At 44.8% G+C, this 15,356-nt stretch overlaps 1 protein-coding gene across 1 annotated transcript in view; it reads right to left on the reverse strand.

Moving 5' to 3' along the window:
* Positions 1–14,900, reverse strand: part of LOC142490595 (vomeronasal type-2 receptor 26-like) — a 91,415-nt gene extending 76,515 nt beyond the window's left edge. Inside the window, exon 1 of the mRNA XM_075593010.1 lies at positions 14,049–14,900. Coding sequence (XP_075449125.1) covers positions 14,049–14,900 — 852 coding nt within the window. The remainder of the gene's footprint in view (positions 1–14,048) is intronic.
* Positions 14,901–15,356: the final 456 nt, after the last annotated feature.

A 15,356-nucleotide genomic window follows, 5' to 3' on the forward strand; every position in this document is an offset into this window, starting at 1 on the left:
TTCTTCATTTCCAGAGCGCTCGTATGTCATCAGATCCAGGTCCAACAGTCCAGGGTGTGGTTAAGTCTCTCTGGGTAGAGCAACACTGTTTCCAGTCATGAACGGCTGACCTGGGGTCCCCGGCCTGTATTGAGTTTAAGAACCTTACAGGTGCCTGGGAGGGACAACCTTAGGTCCCCGGCCCATTTTAACTGACAAGAACCTTTCAATTGGTGTCAGAAGCAGCATTCCCACTGGGTGGTGAGTATATTTGATATTAGATATCTAACCCCCTACTGGGAATGTCTTTGTTAAATTGTGACTGTGAAGTTAAGGGTTTAGGTCCCTAAGTGTTTAACAGATATTCCTGACTCTGGGTGTGTCTTTGTGTGTCTGTGTGTGAACTATGGTGTCCGCATGGCACACCAGGGTACTCAGTGTGTGGAGGGTTGTGGTGCTACAAAGTACCACACATTACTGGACTTAATATTTCAAGAGCAGCAACTGTAGCAGTGTCCCTCGGACGTGAGGGCATGTGTCTTTGACCTTAAACCTACAGTGGCGACACAGTTTATTCTAATACGGCTAGAGCCGCAAGCCGTGAGGTTTCCTGGCTTTTTTATTGAATTCCCTCGGCGTGCCGCGCGTCACCGATGCACGGTCACGCTTCATCGGGAGCGTGCGTGCACGGCGTGCGTGCCCAGGGCTCCCCGAAGTGAGCCCTGGTGTCCCGAGATGAGGGGATGGTGGTGGGGGGCTCCGGGGGACCCGGTGGAGCCAGAGAGGGGAGGGGGATGCCCCGATCGGAGGACCGATCCACCGAGGCTCCGGTGCGAGCGCGGGAACATTCGGCGTGCGCCCAGTATCTGCCGTGGCCGAGACCGGGCAAATGTTAGAATAAGCTCGGCCGCGACAGTAGGTACCATGTGGAAGCTGCCAGGATGGCTGATGAGTTTATATGCAGTAGTTCCCGGATGGATGAAAAAGGGGCTCCCAAAAAGCTGGCTTTGCCAACCAGGGGAGCCAAGCAAACCACTAAGTGGGTACACAAACCTGCAGCAGCCAGCAGCAGTTCTACACCAGCAGAGTTAAAGCATGAGAGGAGATGCTACCTCTGCAATAAAGTCGGTCACATTAGACCTGACTGTCCAGACCGTGCCACGTTCAGTGAACCCATAAGGAGCAATGCTCTTCAGCTGCGAGGCTGGTCGCCCATGTGCGACTGACACACACAGAGGAGTCAAGTCCAGCCATGGATTCAACCCACAGATGAATGTCCATGGAGAGATCTGTGCTTGACCCCCAGGAACCAGTATTAGAGGCAGAGGGATATCACGTTGCGCCAGTCGGGTTGCAGCCTAATGATGTCCGGCAGAAGCATCTGCGAAGGGTGATCATTGGGAATTGGCAAGCGGTATGGTCCGACCAGAGGATCTGCTCCCGGGCACCGGAATGCATGTAACCATGCCAGATGGAGGACCGCAGTCACTCCAGGTTGCCCGGGTCTTTTGGATTGGGGTGCTGGTCGTAGCATGAGGGTGGTGGGGGTATTACCCGGGTTGTATGCCGAAGTTTTGCTCGGTAACGACCTGGGGCAGGTTGTAATGAAAATGGGGTAATCAGTGCATTAATAAAGGCAGTATGCTCGGCTGGTTACCCCTATTTCGCATTGGGGATGAAGGGGTTAATTTTATATGGACCATACACGTACTATTTTTCCCTCTGTCCCTTATTGTCCCCATTTTGCAGGATTGTATATGCCTGCAGTATTGTATTACATGGTATGCCAGCATTACTGGTTTTGGACACAAGATGCCGCTACGAGCGCCAAACCTGCAAGTTCATTGGATACGCGTGACACGGTCTCTTTGTTCCATTGAGAGGTTTAGGTATCCATTACTGAGGCTGGAAGCCGTAACCGCAGAGTTAATTGAATCAAAGGGTTGCGGTTTTCAGTCTCAAGTGTATCCCCGTCCCGGTTAGTAGCGTAACTTGCAAGGCAGCCGGCAATTGGTGTGGGAACTCAGGTAACCGCAAGTCAATTGACGTGAGAAGCCCATAGCCCAGCATTGCAAGTCCAAGGAGAATACCTAACTCGGGAACGGAAAGGGTTAGCACCCTGAAATTTGGCGTGCAGCCCCAAAGTAACACCCCAAGCACACACATATTAAAATTATAACTTTGGAAACAGTAAAACATGTATTTTTAATAAAGTGTATTTTTGATTGCAGTTTCAAAAGGATAGGCAGGGTACATTTTTTCTGTTTACCTTTGATATGCAACTAGTGACTAAATGCTTTTACATGCATGAGCTGGGGGCACTTCCTTCTCAAACTTCATAGACCACCCGTTGTGGCGGCGCCTATGGGTCTAGGGAAGGGTTGCCATTGAAAGCCCCCAGAGCCGCAAAGTGTGAAATAGCCTGGATAGTTGCTGAATGAGAGATCCTGGGCTAGTTCACACCTTGCGGGCAACCCCTAGCCTGGTGGGCTTTTCAGTAGGCAGCGATATACATGATATATTTCACAATCAATATAACTAAATATAATCCGTTCGGTGTATCCGAGATGGCTGAAATTTGCCATGTCCTCATGCCGGAGGTGACTTTACATTGTGGCCAAATCTTAGCTTCGTACGACCCACCGAACCGGAGTTACGACTTTCACCTTTAATTCCCCATAGGGAACAATGGGGTTTTCTCCGCCATTGGACTCAATGGGAAATCAGTGCATTTCACTCTGCCAACATATTTTCCCTCATGTTAATCAGACTGCATTTCTCCACCATTGGAGTCAATGGCAGAACCACATTTTACACAGTGAAACATACTCAGTTCGGTTAGCCTGAGAGGGCTGGAAAAGACCATGTAACCATGCTGGAGGGGTGACTACCTGGTGGCCGAATACCAGTCCTCTAGCCCTCATAGAACCGGAGATACGGATTTCAAGTTTATACAATTTGACACTTAGCCGTTTTAAAACCTAGCGGTCAATGGCGACGACCCCCGTGTGGGGCGCGACCCTTTCTCGTGGTCATTGCCCATCGGACCCTGTTGGGGTCGAGTGAGGGAGTCCCCCCGAGCTAGGGGCAAAAATAATTTTATTGCTAGCTGCCCCAGAACCGGAGTTACAAACTTTAATTGATGGTGAACTTGGCCGTAACCAAGTTCCCACGGCAATTTAGCGATCAAAGCTCTTTTCATTGAAACAGCCGCAGTAATTGGATACTGCGGTTTGGCAGTCAGGCAACACGGTTATAATGTATCACCTATTTCTTGGAAAGCGGATTCGAGGTATTTCCCATTGAAATGCATTACGCCATTCATTGCAATGGGGAAGCTCTACTCATCCTCTCGGGCGCCATCTGCTGGTATTCCTAGGTATAGGGTCAAAAACCTCGCAATCTCCATTGATTCTATGGAGCTCCAATGGCGACCTATGGGACATTGCTAGCAAATGGTGGGTGAAAAGGCGGGAAGGGGAACAAAGGGCCATAAACATAGAAACACAGTTAACCCTTTCCATCCCGACCTGATCCCAGTGTACTGATGGGTCGGCCGTTATTCGAACGGATCTCGAATCAGTTTTCGTGTTGACCGCTGTATTCCATTCTGTATTTCCACATTTTTGACCACTATTTATGCCGCGTTCGCGAATTTGGCACCGGGCAGCCACACGCGGTTGATCTGTTTAATTTAATTTAATGGTTTATTGTTTCTTTGGATGCAATTCTTCACATATCCGCCATGTGGCAGAAGTAATGAATTAGAATTTGGTTGCTATTCTTTGCATATCCGCCTGGTGGCAGAAATGAATGCATTTAATGAAATATATTGAATTGTAATGTGCATGGTACAGTGCTACAGTATACAGTATTTTGCTACAATGTAAGGGTGCAGGTGTTTAAAACAGATAGCACCCACGTCTATACTGGTACATACTTACAGTGGCCCATTGTGAATTGACCTTGATTTTTCGAAGACGTTATAAATTAGGCATTCTTAATAAAAAGCTTTAAATACTCAATGTGTGCCTTTTTCTTTCCCCGCTCAATTGCTGAGCTGAGTGGACATTATGGCTACACCACAGGCGTATAAAAAACCTGACTGTAGTTATGCATTTTTAATATATTCGGCAATAAATGCTGCAGCAGATAAAATGGCGACTGTATCTGAAATAAATGAATATTTAATTTCGAACTATGATTTTTACAAGTTTTCACCAGACGTTCATGGGTGGAAGCGTGCGAAAAGAAAAACCTTAAGTAACGATCAGTGTTTTTTTCGCATTGTCCCTCCTGCCGGAGATATTTGTGGGTATTGGGGTGTCATGCCAGAATTTCACATTATGTTTGATCATGGCAATTTCAAAAGAAAAAAGGTCGGTTTTAACCCATATAAGAATCGTTAATCCCAATCCAGCAATGTGCCGGCAACAGCACCAGCACCGGCCGGTCTGACCGTCAGTGATAACTTGGTGAATGGCAATCCTTTGTACCTGTCCCCGCCTGAATACCTGGAAAATGTCCAGTCTGAGCATGATTTCGCGTACAGGTACCAGCAAGCTTGCATTTACCAATACCAAAATGATTTCCCGCTTCATCAGCTGTCAACTACAAGTGTACCAGGTCAGCTGTCACCTGTCAACTATAATGCAGACTTGAGGAGTCACAGTGAGTCATCACCTCCCATTTGGAAAAGTTTATAATGAAGGTAAATATACAGTACAGTAATGTACTACACTGTATTACACTATACTGTACTGTACATGACAGTATTACTGTAAGTTTAGAGCTGCAGTTCAAGCTTGCGTGTGTCAAAACAAAATTATTTTTTAACCAATACTTTACGTACTTTACAGTGCATCAATACAATACTGTATGCGAGTTGAGGGGATGTTTCTCTGTTGAGTGCACTTTGAAGAATGATTTGATTGGCCGTCGAAGTACGTGATGCTGCAGCTTAAAAATGTAGGGAGAGGGTGGGGCTGAAGGGTAAAAGCCAATCAGAAGTTTGTTCACATCCTACAGACACAGATGTAGGATATTGCTTCAACGGCTGCTTTAATTCCCAATGACACAACTTGACGCTTGCTCAATACCGGTAATAATAGCATATTTGTTGTTTTTCCCCAGAAAAGAAACTTTGACATCAAGCGGAAAAAGACAAAAGAAGGGATTTGCGCATTGTTTGCCAAGTAGGCAAACATTTAGTGACAGTGCCATTTTTATTGATAGAACAATTGTGAGCTTTATAGAAAACCTTATACTGTACAGTATACTGCTTTTTTAATCTTCAATTTTTTTTTTACATTGTACAGTACTGTCGTCTTCACAACTTTTCTTATAAACACCACAATTAAAAATGTATATCTTTTATTCTATACAGTATGTATTATTTATTATTCAATGCTTTCAACTTTTGCAACAGTACTACTGTTTTTCTTTTACTGGCATGCGCATGCGTGTACTGTGTACTGTGCTGTATGTCTCATTTTGACATTTTTTTTAATAACAGGTAAGAGAAATGCCCTTGCATTACAATACAGTATGTGAAGTGCAATGCTTTGTGGAACAGTTAATAAGAATTTCAGGTCTGCAATAGGGCGTCGGTCAAAAAATACATTTTTTTTTTAATTCAAGTGTTACAAATATATATTTTTGGGGGCTATCACCATGGGCTTGCATACTATAGCAATTATGGATATTATGGGATACAAACACTACTGTTGCTTTTCAATTCCACACTAGTCATGTACGTTCTTTCTGAGGTGGGTGGCATACTGTAGAACTGTGATTTTTATTTGGGGGTATGGGGATAAAAACAATATGATGATCTGTTGAGAATATGTCTTTGAACTACAGCTTTGAACTTCATACAGCTTGCACAGCTCGCACCCCCTCCCCCCGCACACACACACGGCTCAAGGTTTTCAACTTCTTATCAACACCTCTGACAAACCATCAACCATGCCACGCATGCACATGTGCGATAAGCTAAGCCCTTCTAACTTGCCTTTTCTTCAACACAACACCCCCCCCCCACTAGTAATAAGATTAACATGTTGTGTGAGATACAGGCTGAGCTAAGCAAGCCCTTCTAAAACTGCTATTGTACTGTAACAAAACAAGTCAACTTGAAGTTCAAAGCTTATCAACAACACAACAGCAGAGCCCTCCAACAGAGCCATTCACGTAAATGTACTGTTGCATGATTATCATGAGCTGGGGAGAAGACATGTCGGATAATCCTTAATGCAGGAAAATAGTATTTTTCTATAGAATTTTATTGCATTACTAACAGAAATTATTTATTAAACAATAAAAATATAATAATTTTTATAAAACATTTTTTGTTTTTCTATATATTTTTTATATTATAGTGTGTGTGCGGCGGCGAGAGAGCTGTATGATGGATTATCAGTTCAAATAAATATTTTCAAAAGGTCATCATAATGTTTAATGCGCAGAAATGTGATACTGTGACACGCCTATGCGTTTCACACTGCTCTGTGTATAATACAGATACAGTACACACGCTGCCCTGCGTACTGTATATGTAACGCTCAGCCTGCCCACAAGCCAGACGAGACCCCGGGACTGAGGTGGAAAGGAGTAATACCACACACCTAGCAGTACACGGGGGCACGGCGTGAGTGTGGAAGTACCGTAGGTGGTCCGGGTAACAAAAATAGAAAGGGTACCATACTTGACAAGTCCAGCGTAGAAAGGTAAAGTCCGTAAGCCAAAGGTCGTGGGATGGAGATAGCAGCGTAGTAGAGTGTCCGTAAGCCTGGGTCGTGGAGTGGAGAGAGCAGCGTAGTAGAGTGTCCGTAAGCCGTGTCCAGGGGATTCAGAAGTCTGCAGGGTAGTAAGTCAAAAGCCAAATCCAAGGGGTTGCAGAGAGCAGCGTAATCGAAGTCCAAAGCCAAAGGTCAAGATCCAGGGAGGTCAGCAGAATATTCAGGGACAGGAACTGAAAGACAAAAGGGGCCAGGAAACAGCAGACAGCACCAAGGTACAGAAGCTATGAAGAGCAAGGAGGTAATGGTGAGGGGAGACTAAATAGGGGGCAGGGACCTATCAGAGGAAGGGGAGGAATGGAGGAGCGGCCCAAGGGAGGACCATATAGGGGAGAAGTGCCTGGGAGGCTTGGGCCTATCAGAGCAAGGGGAGAGGCGGAGGGGCGGCCCGAGGGAGGACCAGATAGGGGAGAAGTGCCTGGGAAGCTGGGACCTATCGGAGCAAGGGGAGGAGCGGAAGAGCGGCCCGGGGAAGGACCTGATAGGGGAGAACGGTCTGGGGGGCAGACCTGATGGAGCAGGGGCAGGGAAGCGTGTGATGCGTGCGCTGCGTCAGAGGAGGCGGAGTCAGGTGCCCGGCGCCAGTAAATGTAAGCCTGGGTCCGCGCGCGCCCGTAAGGGTGACGCGCGTGACCCAGAAGTGCGGGAGCGGCCGTGGAGGGGTGAGGCACGCCGCAAGGGGAGCCTGGGCGGCACAGGGAAAAGGTAAGGAGGCGCTGGAAGCGGGTTTACCCACAGCATGGATCCTTACAGTACCCCCCCTCAAGGGTCGGACTCCGGACAAAACCATCCAAGGTCTGAGGGGAAATTTTTTGTGGAATCATTTGAGTAGAGACAGGGCGTGAAGATCCACATGCGAGACCCAAGAATGATCCTGAGGTCCGTATCCCTTCCAGTGGACCAAAAACTGGAGCTTGCCCCTGGAGATGCGAGAGTCAATGTTGGACTGGATTTCGAACTCCTGTTGTCCTGGTACAATGGGGGGAGGAGGCCGAAGAGAAGGATGAGCGAATCATTTGCCTTGGATAAACGGTTTCAAGAGGGAAACATGGAAGACGGGTGAAATCTTCATAGAGGGAGGCAAGCAAAGCTGATAGGCCACAGGATTAATTTGTCTCAGAATAGAGAAAGGACCCAGAAACCTGGGAGACAGTTTAAGGGTTGGAGCCTTCAGTTTGATATTTTTAGAAGAAAGCCACACCTTCTCTCCAGGTACGAACTTATGGGCCTCCCGACAAAGCCTATCTGCTTGTCTCTTCTGTCTTAGCACGGATTCCTGTAAAACTGTTTGAATCCTCCTCCTTGTCCCCTGTAAGGTGGATACCCTATCATCAGCTGCAGGAACTCGGGACCTAGAAGAATGCATGTGAAGACGGGTAGGATGAAATCCGTAGTTTACAAAAAACGGTGATTCTTGAGTGGACACATTCTTGAGAGAGTTCATTGCAAATTCTGCCCAAGGAAGCAACTCTGCCCAATTATCCTGAGAATCGGAAGAAAAACAACGCAAATACTGTTCGAGGGACTGGTTCATGCGTTCAGTCTGCCCATTCGTTTGGGGGTGGTAGCCTGAGAAAAAAAAGAGGGTAATGACCAACCTCTGGGAAAATGCACGCCAGAATTTAGAAACAAATTGAGTACCACGATCCGAGACAATGGACCACGGGACACCACGAATACGGAAAATTTATTTTACAAAATTATCAGCCAACATACTGGAATTGGGTAGACCCTTGAGGGGAACAAAATGAGCTTGCTTGGAGAATCTGTCAACAATTACAAGAATATTAGTCATACCATTAGACGGGGGAAGATCCACGATGAAGTCCATAGCAATGTGATTCCATGGGCGGTCCGGGACCGAGAGGGGTTGTAGTAGACCGGAAGGCTTTTGATGGACAGATTTATTTTGTGCGCAGACTGGCATGAGGAGGTGAAAGCTCTAATGTCCTTTAACATATTGGGCCACCAGAAGGTTCGCCGAATCAGATCAGTAGTCTTCTTAAACCCAGGATGGCCATCAGATCTGGAGGAATGACCCCATTCAAGAGTTTTGAGATGAAAATGTGGGGCTGCGTAAAGAAGACCGTCAGGGACTTCTAGCCCTTCGGGGACCTGTGCTTGAGACTCTAAAATCTTATCCAAAATGTCAAAGGAGGTGGCAGAGATAAACAATTGGGGGTGCAAAATACTCTCCGGGTCTTCTTGAGACTTCTCATCAGTGATAAACTGACGGGACAATGTATCCGCTTTGATGTTCTTTGTCCCAGGAATATAAGAGATGATGAAGTTAAACCTTGAGAAGAACAACGCCCAACGAGCTTGACGGGGCCCGAGACGACGAGCACCTTCAATGTAAGAAAGATTTTTGTGGTCCGTCAGGATCAGAATGGGTTCCTTGGATCCTTTCTGAAGATGTCTCCACTCTTGTAGTGCCATCTTGATGGCCAACAACTCCCTATTCCCCACGTCATAATTTCTTTCTGCTGAAGAATTTTTTTTAGAAAAAAACCCACCTGGGTGTAGTTTATCTTCGGGGGTGGTTCTTTGATAGAGAACCGCACCGGCTCCCATGTCGGAGGCGTCAATTTCCAAGGTAAAGGGGAGGGTGGGGACGGGATGTCACAGAATGGGAGCTGAGACAAAGGCTCTTTGAAGAGACTCAAAGACCCGGCTGGCCTACAATGGCCAAGAGGAAGGGTCGGCCCCTTTTTGGTAAGGGCCATAATGGGTGCTACCAAGGTAGAAAAACCAGAAATAAATTTCCTATAATAATTTGCAAACCCGAGGAATCGCTGAATCGCCTTTAAAGAGTTAGGTTGTGGCCATTTGAGTACAGAATTGAGCTTCTCCGGATCCATGGTGAACTCTTGATCCGAGACGATGTATCCCAGGAAGGTAGTTGAGGATTGGTGAAAGACACACTTCTCCATCTTGGCGCAGAGCTTGTTGGCCCGTAAATGAGAGAGCACCATCTTGGTATGAAGAATGTGTTCCTCGAGAGTTTTGGAAAAAATGAGGATATCATCCAAGTAGATAATCACAAAAGAATTCAATTGATCATGAAAAACCTCATTCATAAAGTCTTGGAAGACTGCAGGGGCATTGCACAACCCAAACGGCATCACCAGGTACTCATAGTGACCACTGCGCGTGTTGAACGCGGTCTTCTACTCGTCTCCACTGCGGATGCGAATCAGGTTATATGCCCCCCGCAGTTCAAGTTTAGAGAAAATCATCGCACATTGCAGCCTATCGAAGAGCTCCGGGATAAGAGGCAACGGGTAGCGATTCTTGATGGTAATCTTGTTTAGGCCACAGAAATCGATGCACTGGCGAAACATTCCATCTTTCTTTTTACAAAAAAGAATCCTACTCCGGTGGGAGAAGTGGACTTCCGGATGAAGCCTTTTTGAAGGATTTATGTGATATACTCGGACATGGCCTCCGTCTCAGGCAAAGATAAAGGATATGACCTGGCTTTGGGAAAAAGGGCTCCCGGAATTAAGTCAATCGGGCAGTCGAAAGGGCGATGAGGGGAAGCTCCTTGGATTTGGTCTTACTGAAGACATCCAAGAACTCCGAATAGACGTCCGGTAGGGTGGCGTCTTGCGGGGAAACGGTTTCCAAGACAGCCAATACCGCAGCGGACAGAGAAGGCAATTCCACCTGGGAGGATCTCCATTGAACGGGAAACATGGCCGTCCAATCGATGATGGGATTGTGTAGTTGCAGCCATGGTAAGCCCAGGATGATTTGGACCGAAGGGGAATAGAAGACATCAAAAGAAATGAGTTCTAAATGTCCATCATTCATAGAAAGTTCAATAGGAAGTGTCTCCAAGGAAATAAAAGCTGGCTGCAAGGGTCGACCATCAATAGCCTCCAATCCGACCGGAAAGGCCTTTTCCCAGAGTGGAATGTTGTGCTGGTTAGCAAAACCTGATTTATGAAATTCCCTCCGGATCCCGAATCGAGGAAGGCCAGAGCGGGAGTTTCAATGCTGGCGTACTTAAGGAGGAAAGGCAGTAAGATGCGTTTGGGAAGACCCTGTGCGGGAGAGGGAAAAGAAGAGATGGTACCCAGTGAGATCCTCTCATACCTCACTGGGCGTTGGCGTTTCCCGGCCTGAAGGGACAACGCGGCAGGATGTGCCCAGGAGATCCACAATAGAAGCACAGGCCCTTGTTTCTCCGACGTAGTCGCTCCATAGAAGGGAGTTGATGACTACCCAGTTGTATGGGTTCCGGAGCGTCCAATGCTGGTAGAACAAGAGCAGGAGACCTGGAATTGGAAGACATGGAAACAGAAGTACGAGGACGTTGACGTTCAACTCACCTCTCCAGAAGTCTTTGATCCACCCAGATGCACAAAGTGATTAGGGCCTCCAGTGAAGATGTAGGTGTAGGGACATGCCTTGGCATTTGGTGGCAGGCTTAGACATTATTTGATCAAAGGATGTAACTAAAAGTCTCCTTTATCTCAAAAGTTTGCACATCATGTATATATATTTATTTCACATATATTGTTAACCCATTAGGCAGAAGCGCAGGGATTCACTTTCCGTTTTTGAAATTCACATTGAATGAGAATTCATTCTCGCCAGAGCCCCATATGAGTTTCAACAAGTTTCCAACGAAACACACACATGAAAGCGCCTAAATGTGATGACACGCTTATGCGTTTTAGCAAGGTTCCAATTAGCCATGCACGCAAGTGCCTAAATGTGATGGCACTCATATGCGTTTTAAACAAGGTTCAAATGAGAAACACACACGCATGCGCCTAAATGGGATGACAAGCATATGCATTTCAACAAGGTGCCAATGAGACACACATGCATGCGCCTAAATGTTAGTACACGCATATGCGTTTTGAAAGTATTGAATAATAAATAATACATACTGTATAGAATAAAATATACTGTATACACTTGTATTTTGGGGGTTTCTTAGCAGAGTTAATTACACATGCAAGCATACTGTATAAGGTTTTCTATAAAGTTCACAAATATTCTATCCTAATAATACAAATTGCACCGTCACACTAAATGTTTTGCCTAATTGGATTTTTAAATCAGATTCAGAATGCTCAAGCAACGTTTTAAAAAAGCGATATTAGAGGTCCATTGAAATACCTCCTTTTGCCTTTTTGAGCTTGATGTCAACGTTTCTTTTTTTTTGGGGGGGGGGGGAAATGACGCTATTTTTTCCGGTATTGCGCATGTGTCAAGTCGCGTCATTGGGAATTAAAGCAGCAGTTCAAGCAATATCCTACAGTACATGTGCATCTGTACGATGAGAACAAACTTGTGATAGGCTCTGACTCTTGAGCCCCGCCCTCTCCCTATCTGTCCACCAATTGTTTTTACTGTAGTAACTGCTCAGTCAATCATATTGCAGGACTACATTTTCAATAATTGTGCAATAATTGAATTAAATAACCCTGAGCAAAGCGATTGATTACAGGAGAGCGGACCGATCTGCAGCTTACTGTAACTAATCACTTGTCTGTGTGCATATTGTATTGATGCACATACTGTAATGTATTGTTTTTTAAAAAAAAGAATACTATTTTTTTTAAACGGCTGCTTGAACTGCAGCTTTAAACTTAATACTGTACTGTACATTGTATTTACCTTCATTATAAACTTTGCCAAACGGGTGGAGATGAGCCACTGTCAGCCCCGTAGTCTGCATTATAGTTGACAGGTGATAGCTGGCCTGCTACACCTGTAGTACACGCAAGCTTGCTGGTACCTGTAAGTGAAATCAGGCTCAGTCTGTAAATTTTGCAGGTATTCCGGCGGGAAAAGGTAGCAAGGATTGCCATTCACCAGGTTTTTACTGATGATCAGACTGTTATTGTAAACCGGTGCTGGCGCATTTGCCGGCGCATTTGCTGGCGCTATTACATTGCTGGATTGGGATTAACAAATTTTATATGGATTAAACTCGACCTTTCACCTTTTGAAGTTGCCATGATCAAACATACTGTAAAAATCAGGGACCACACCCCAATACCCTCTTGTATCTCCGGCAGGAACGGGCAATGCAAAAAAAAGACTGATTGCTACTTAAGGTTTTTCTTATTGTACGCTTCCAACCATGAACGTCAGGTGAAAATTTGTAAAAATTGTAGTTTGAAATGAAATATTCATATATTTCAGCTAAAGTCGCCATGTAATCTGCTGCAGCATTAATTGCAGAAAATATTAAAAATGCATAACTACAGTCAGGTTTTTTTATAAATTTATGGTGTACACATGGTGTACAGTCCAGCCAGCAATTGTGCAAAAATACTGTAGGAATGTAGAAAAAAGCACACAGCTTTGAGTTTTATAAGTTTTTATTATGATGAACCAACATTTGATAACGTCTTCAAGGTCGAATCACAATGGACCACTGTGGTAGACTTGGTTTTTATCTGGTTTTAAACACCTGCAAATTGACACAGTAGCACAGACAGAACTGTACACAGCACAATTCATTAATTTCTGCCACCTGGTGGATACGCGAAGAATAGCACCCAAAGAAATCGGAGACCATTAAATTGAAACAGATCAACAGCAGTAAACCGTGGATAAACCTGGCGGTGTGAGGGCGGCGTGAACGCGGGAATGTGGTGAGAATACCGCATGGAATACAACAGTGCACACGAAAACGGCACCGTGATTTCTTAACATAATGGCATCTGTATGAGTTATCTAGGATAACAAATGTAGCAGCTGTTTTTGCACCTGCTGGTGCTGGCCACTGGGGGCAGTAGCCCGTTACTGAGACCCCACTTCATGCGGGGAAGATTTATAACAATGGTGCATTATGTAACGTATGTCCCACTGCACAGTGCCAGTGGGAATAATAGTGTGTGGCACAGTATATCTGTACATTAATAATAATATTTTTACTGTTTGAACATTATTAGGACCTTCAACATTTTCTTTAGCACTCAGAGGTACAAACAGCCTGAGCACTGAAGTGGTTAAGTAATATTTGCACACTATAATTGCCTCCTCATTATCTCTCCCTCACACATACACTTTGTACCAGACTGGTGCATAATGGAATTGCTGTGAGCAATATTAGGGCATTTATTCTACATACGCCAAAGCACAAGTTTGGTTCAATAGGATTATTCAGCCAAAGGGTCCCAAATGGCCGCTTCAGCATATATAGAACTAACCCCTTGGTCTAGGAGAGTATTTAGTATGGAACACAATTTAGGATTTACATGATTTCCGCACGTTACACAGACAAACACGCACACGTACCTGCCATGGATGTAAAGTGTTTTTCAGACTGGCTTTGTCAGCCACGGAATTCAGAGAGGAGTCAACTGAGAACAGGACATGCAAAGCCTGAGCCAGCGCATGGACTGCTGTGTAAATACTGTATGTCATTCTGAAATTCTCTACATCATACACGTGAGGAGGAAGGGATTGCAGTGTTTCATTCCCTGTGCAATTAGGGAACATTAAAAGAAAGCTCAAATCTATAGAATAAATAGGAACACACTTAAATGCACCCATCCAGATATCGCTCAACACAAAATCATCTGGATCTTTATATGGGCTCCAATTAATCAAGAAATCCTTAAATCCGGGAATCTCTCCTTTATGTACTGAGAAGGATAACGATCCATTTAAGACCCTGCAAAGTGCAGGTGTAATATAATTAGTAAAAAACGACACAGAGGCTGAAATAATCCAAACCTTCCCTTGCATATTTCCAGTTGAATAAAGCATCATAAATTCCCTTATGATATCTGATGCACAATAGCTTATCACCACTCTGGCAGAGGAATTTGCTACGGAATATGTAATATCTTGTAAAGTGTCTGACAGGAAGTCGACTTTTTTAGAGATTACGTGAAGAAATGCCACACAGCCGCCACTGCTGGTAATCAGGTCTTTCAGTTCTTGGCTTCCTGTTTGACTATTGTCATCGTCTGAAGCCAGGATCCCCACCCAGGTCCAGCCAAATTGTTGGAGCAGCTGGACGATTGCTTGGTGCTGATTGCGCTCATTGGGGACCGTCCGAAAGAGGTATGGGAACTGTAACCGGTCGTTGAAGATGGGATCCATTGACCCATAGCTGACCTGTGGGAAACAAATATTCCACATCTCTATCAGTAAATAGAATAAAGTAGGAGTCTGTAATTTGATAGAAAAAAAACAATATATATGCTGCAGTAAAAATCTATACTGAGTATAATTTTACATATCCACATACACAGTGTATTCTAGTGTACATTTTCTGGAGAAATATTACGCGCATCTCTAGTTTTAATGTTGCAACTTTAGTGAATAATGAGCTGTCACAAAGGAAGACCCAAATGGATCTGTTTAAAAAATAAGAAGGTAATGTGCTGAAAGTATGTGTTATTCCCAGCCAAATAAAGACAAATATGAATTACATATAAACTGCGGCACAGCTTGGATGCGGCACTCAAATAACATGCCATATTCTCTATCATATTACAGAACGGGGCTAATCAACTAATACAATCATGTGTAATGGAAAAATAATTCAAAGTTAAAAGTGAATTGTAAGGTGAAATAGAAAAATTCTCAACCTTC

Source organism: Ascaphus truei, chromosome 3 (assembly GCF_040206685.1).
Source record: "Ascaphus truei isolate aAscTru1 chromosome 3, aAscTru1.hap1, whole genome shotgun sequence".
Classification (NCBI taxonomy): domain Eukaryota; kingdom Metazoa; phylum Chordata; class Amphibia; order Anura; family Ascaphidae; genus Ascaphus; species Ascaphus truei.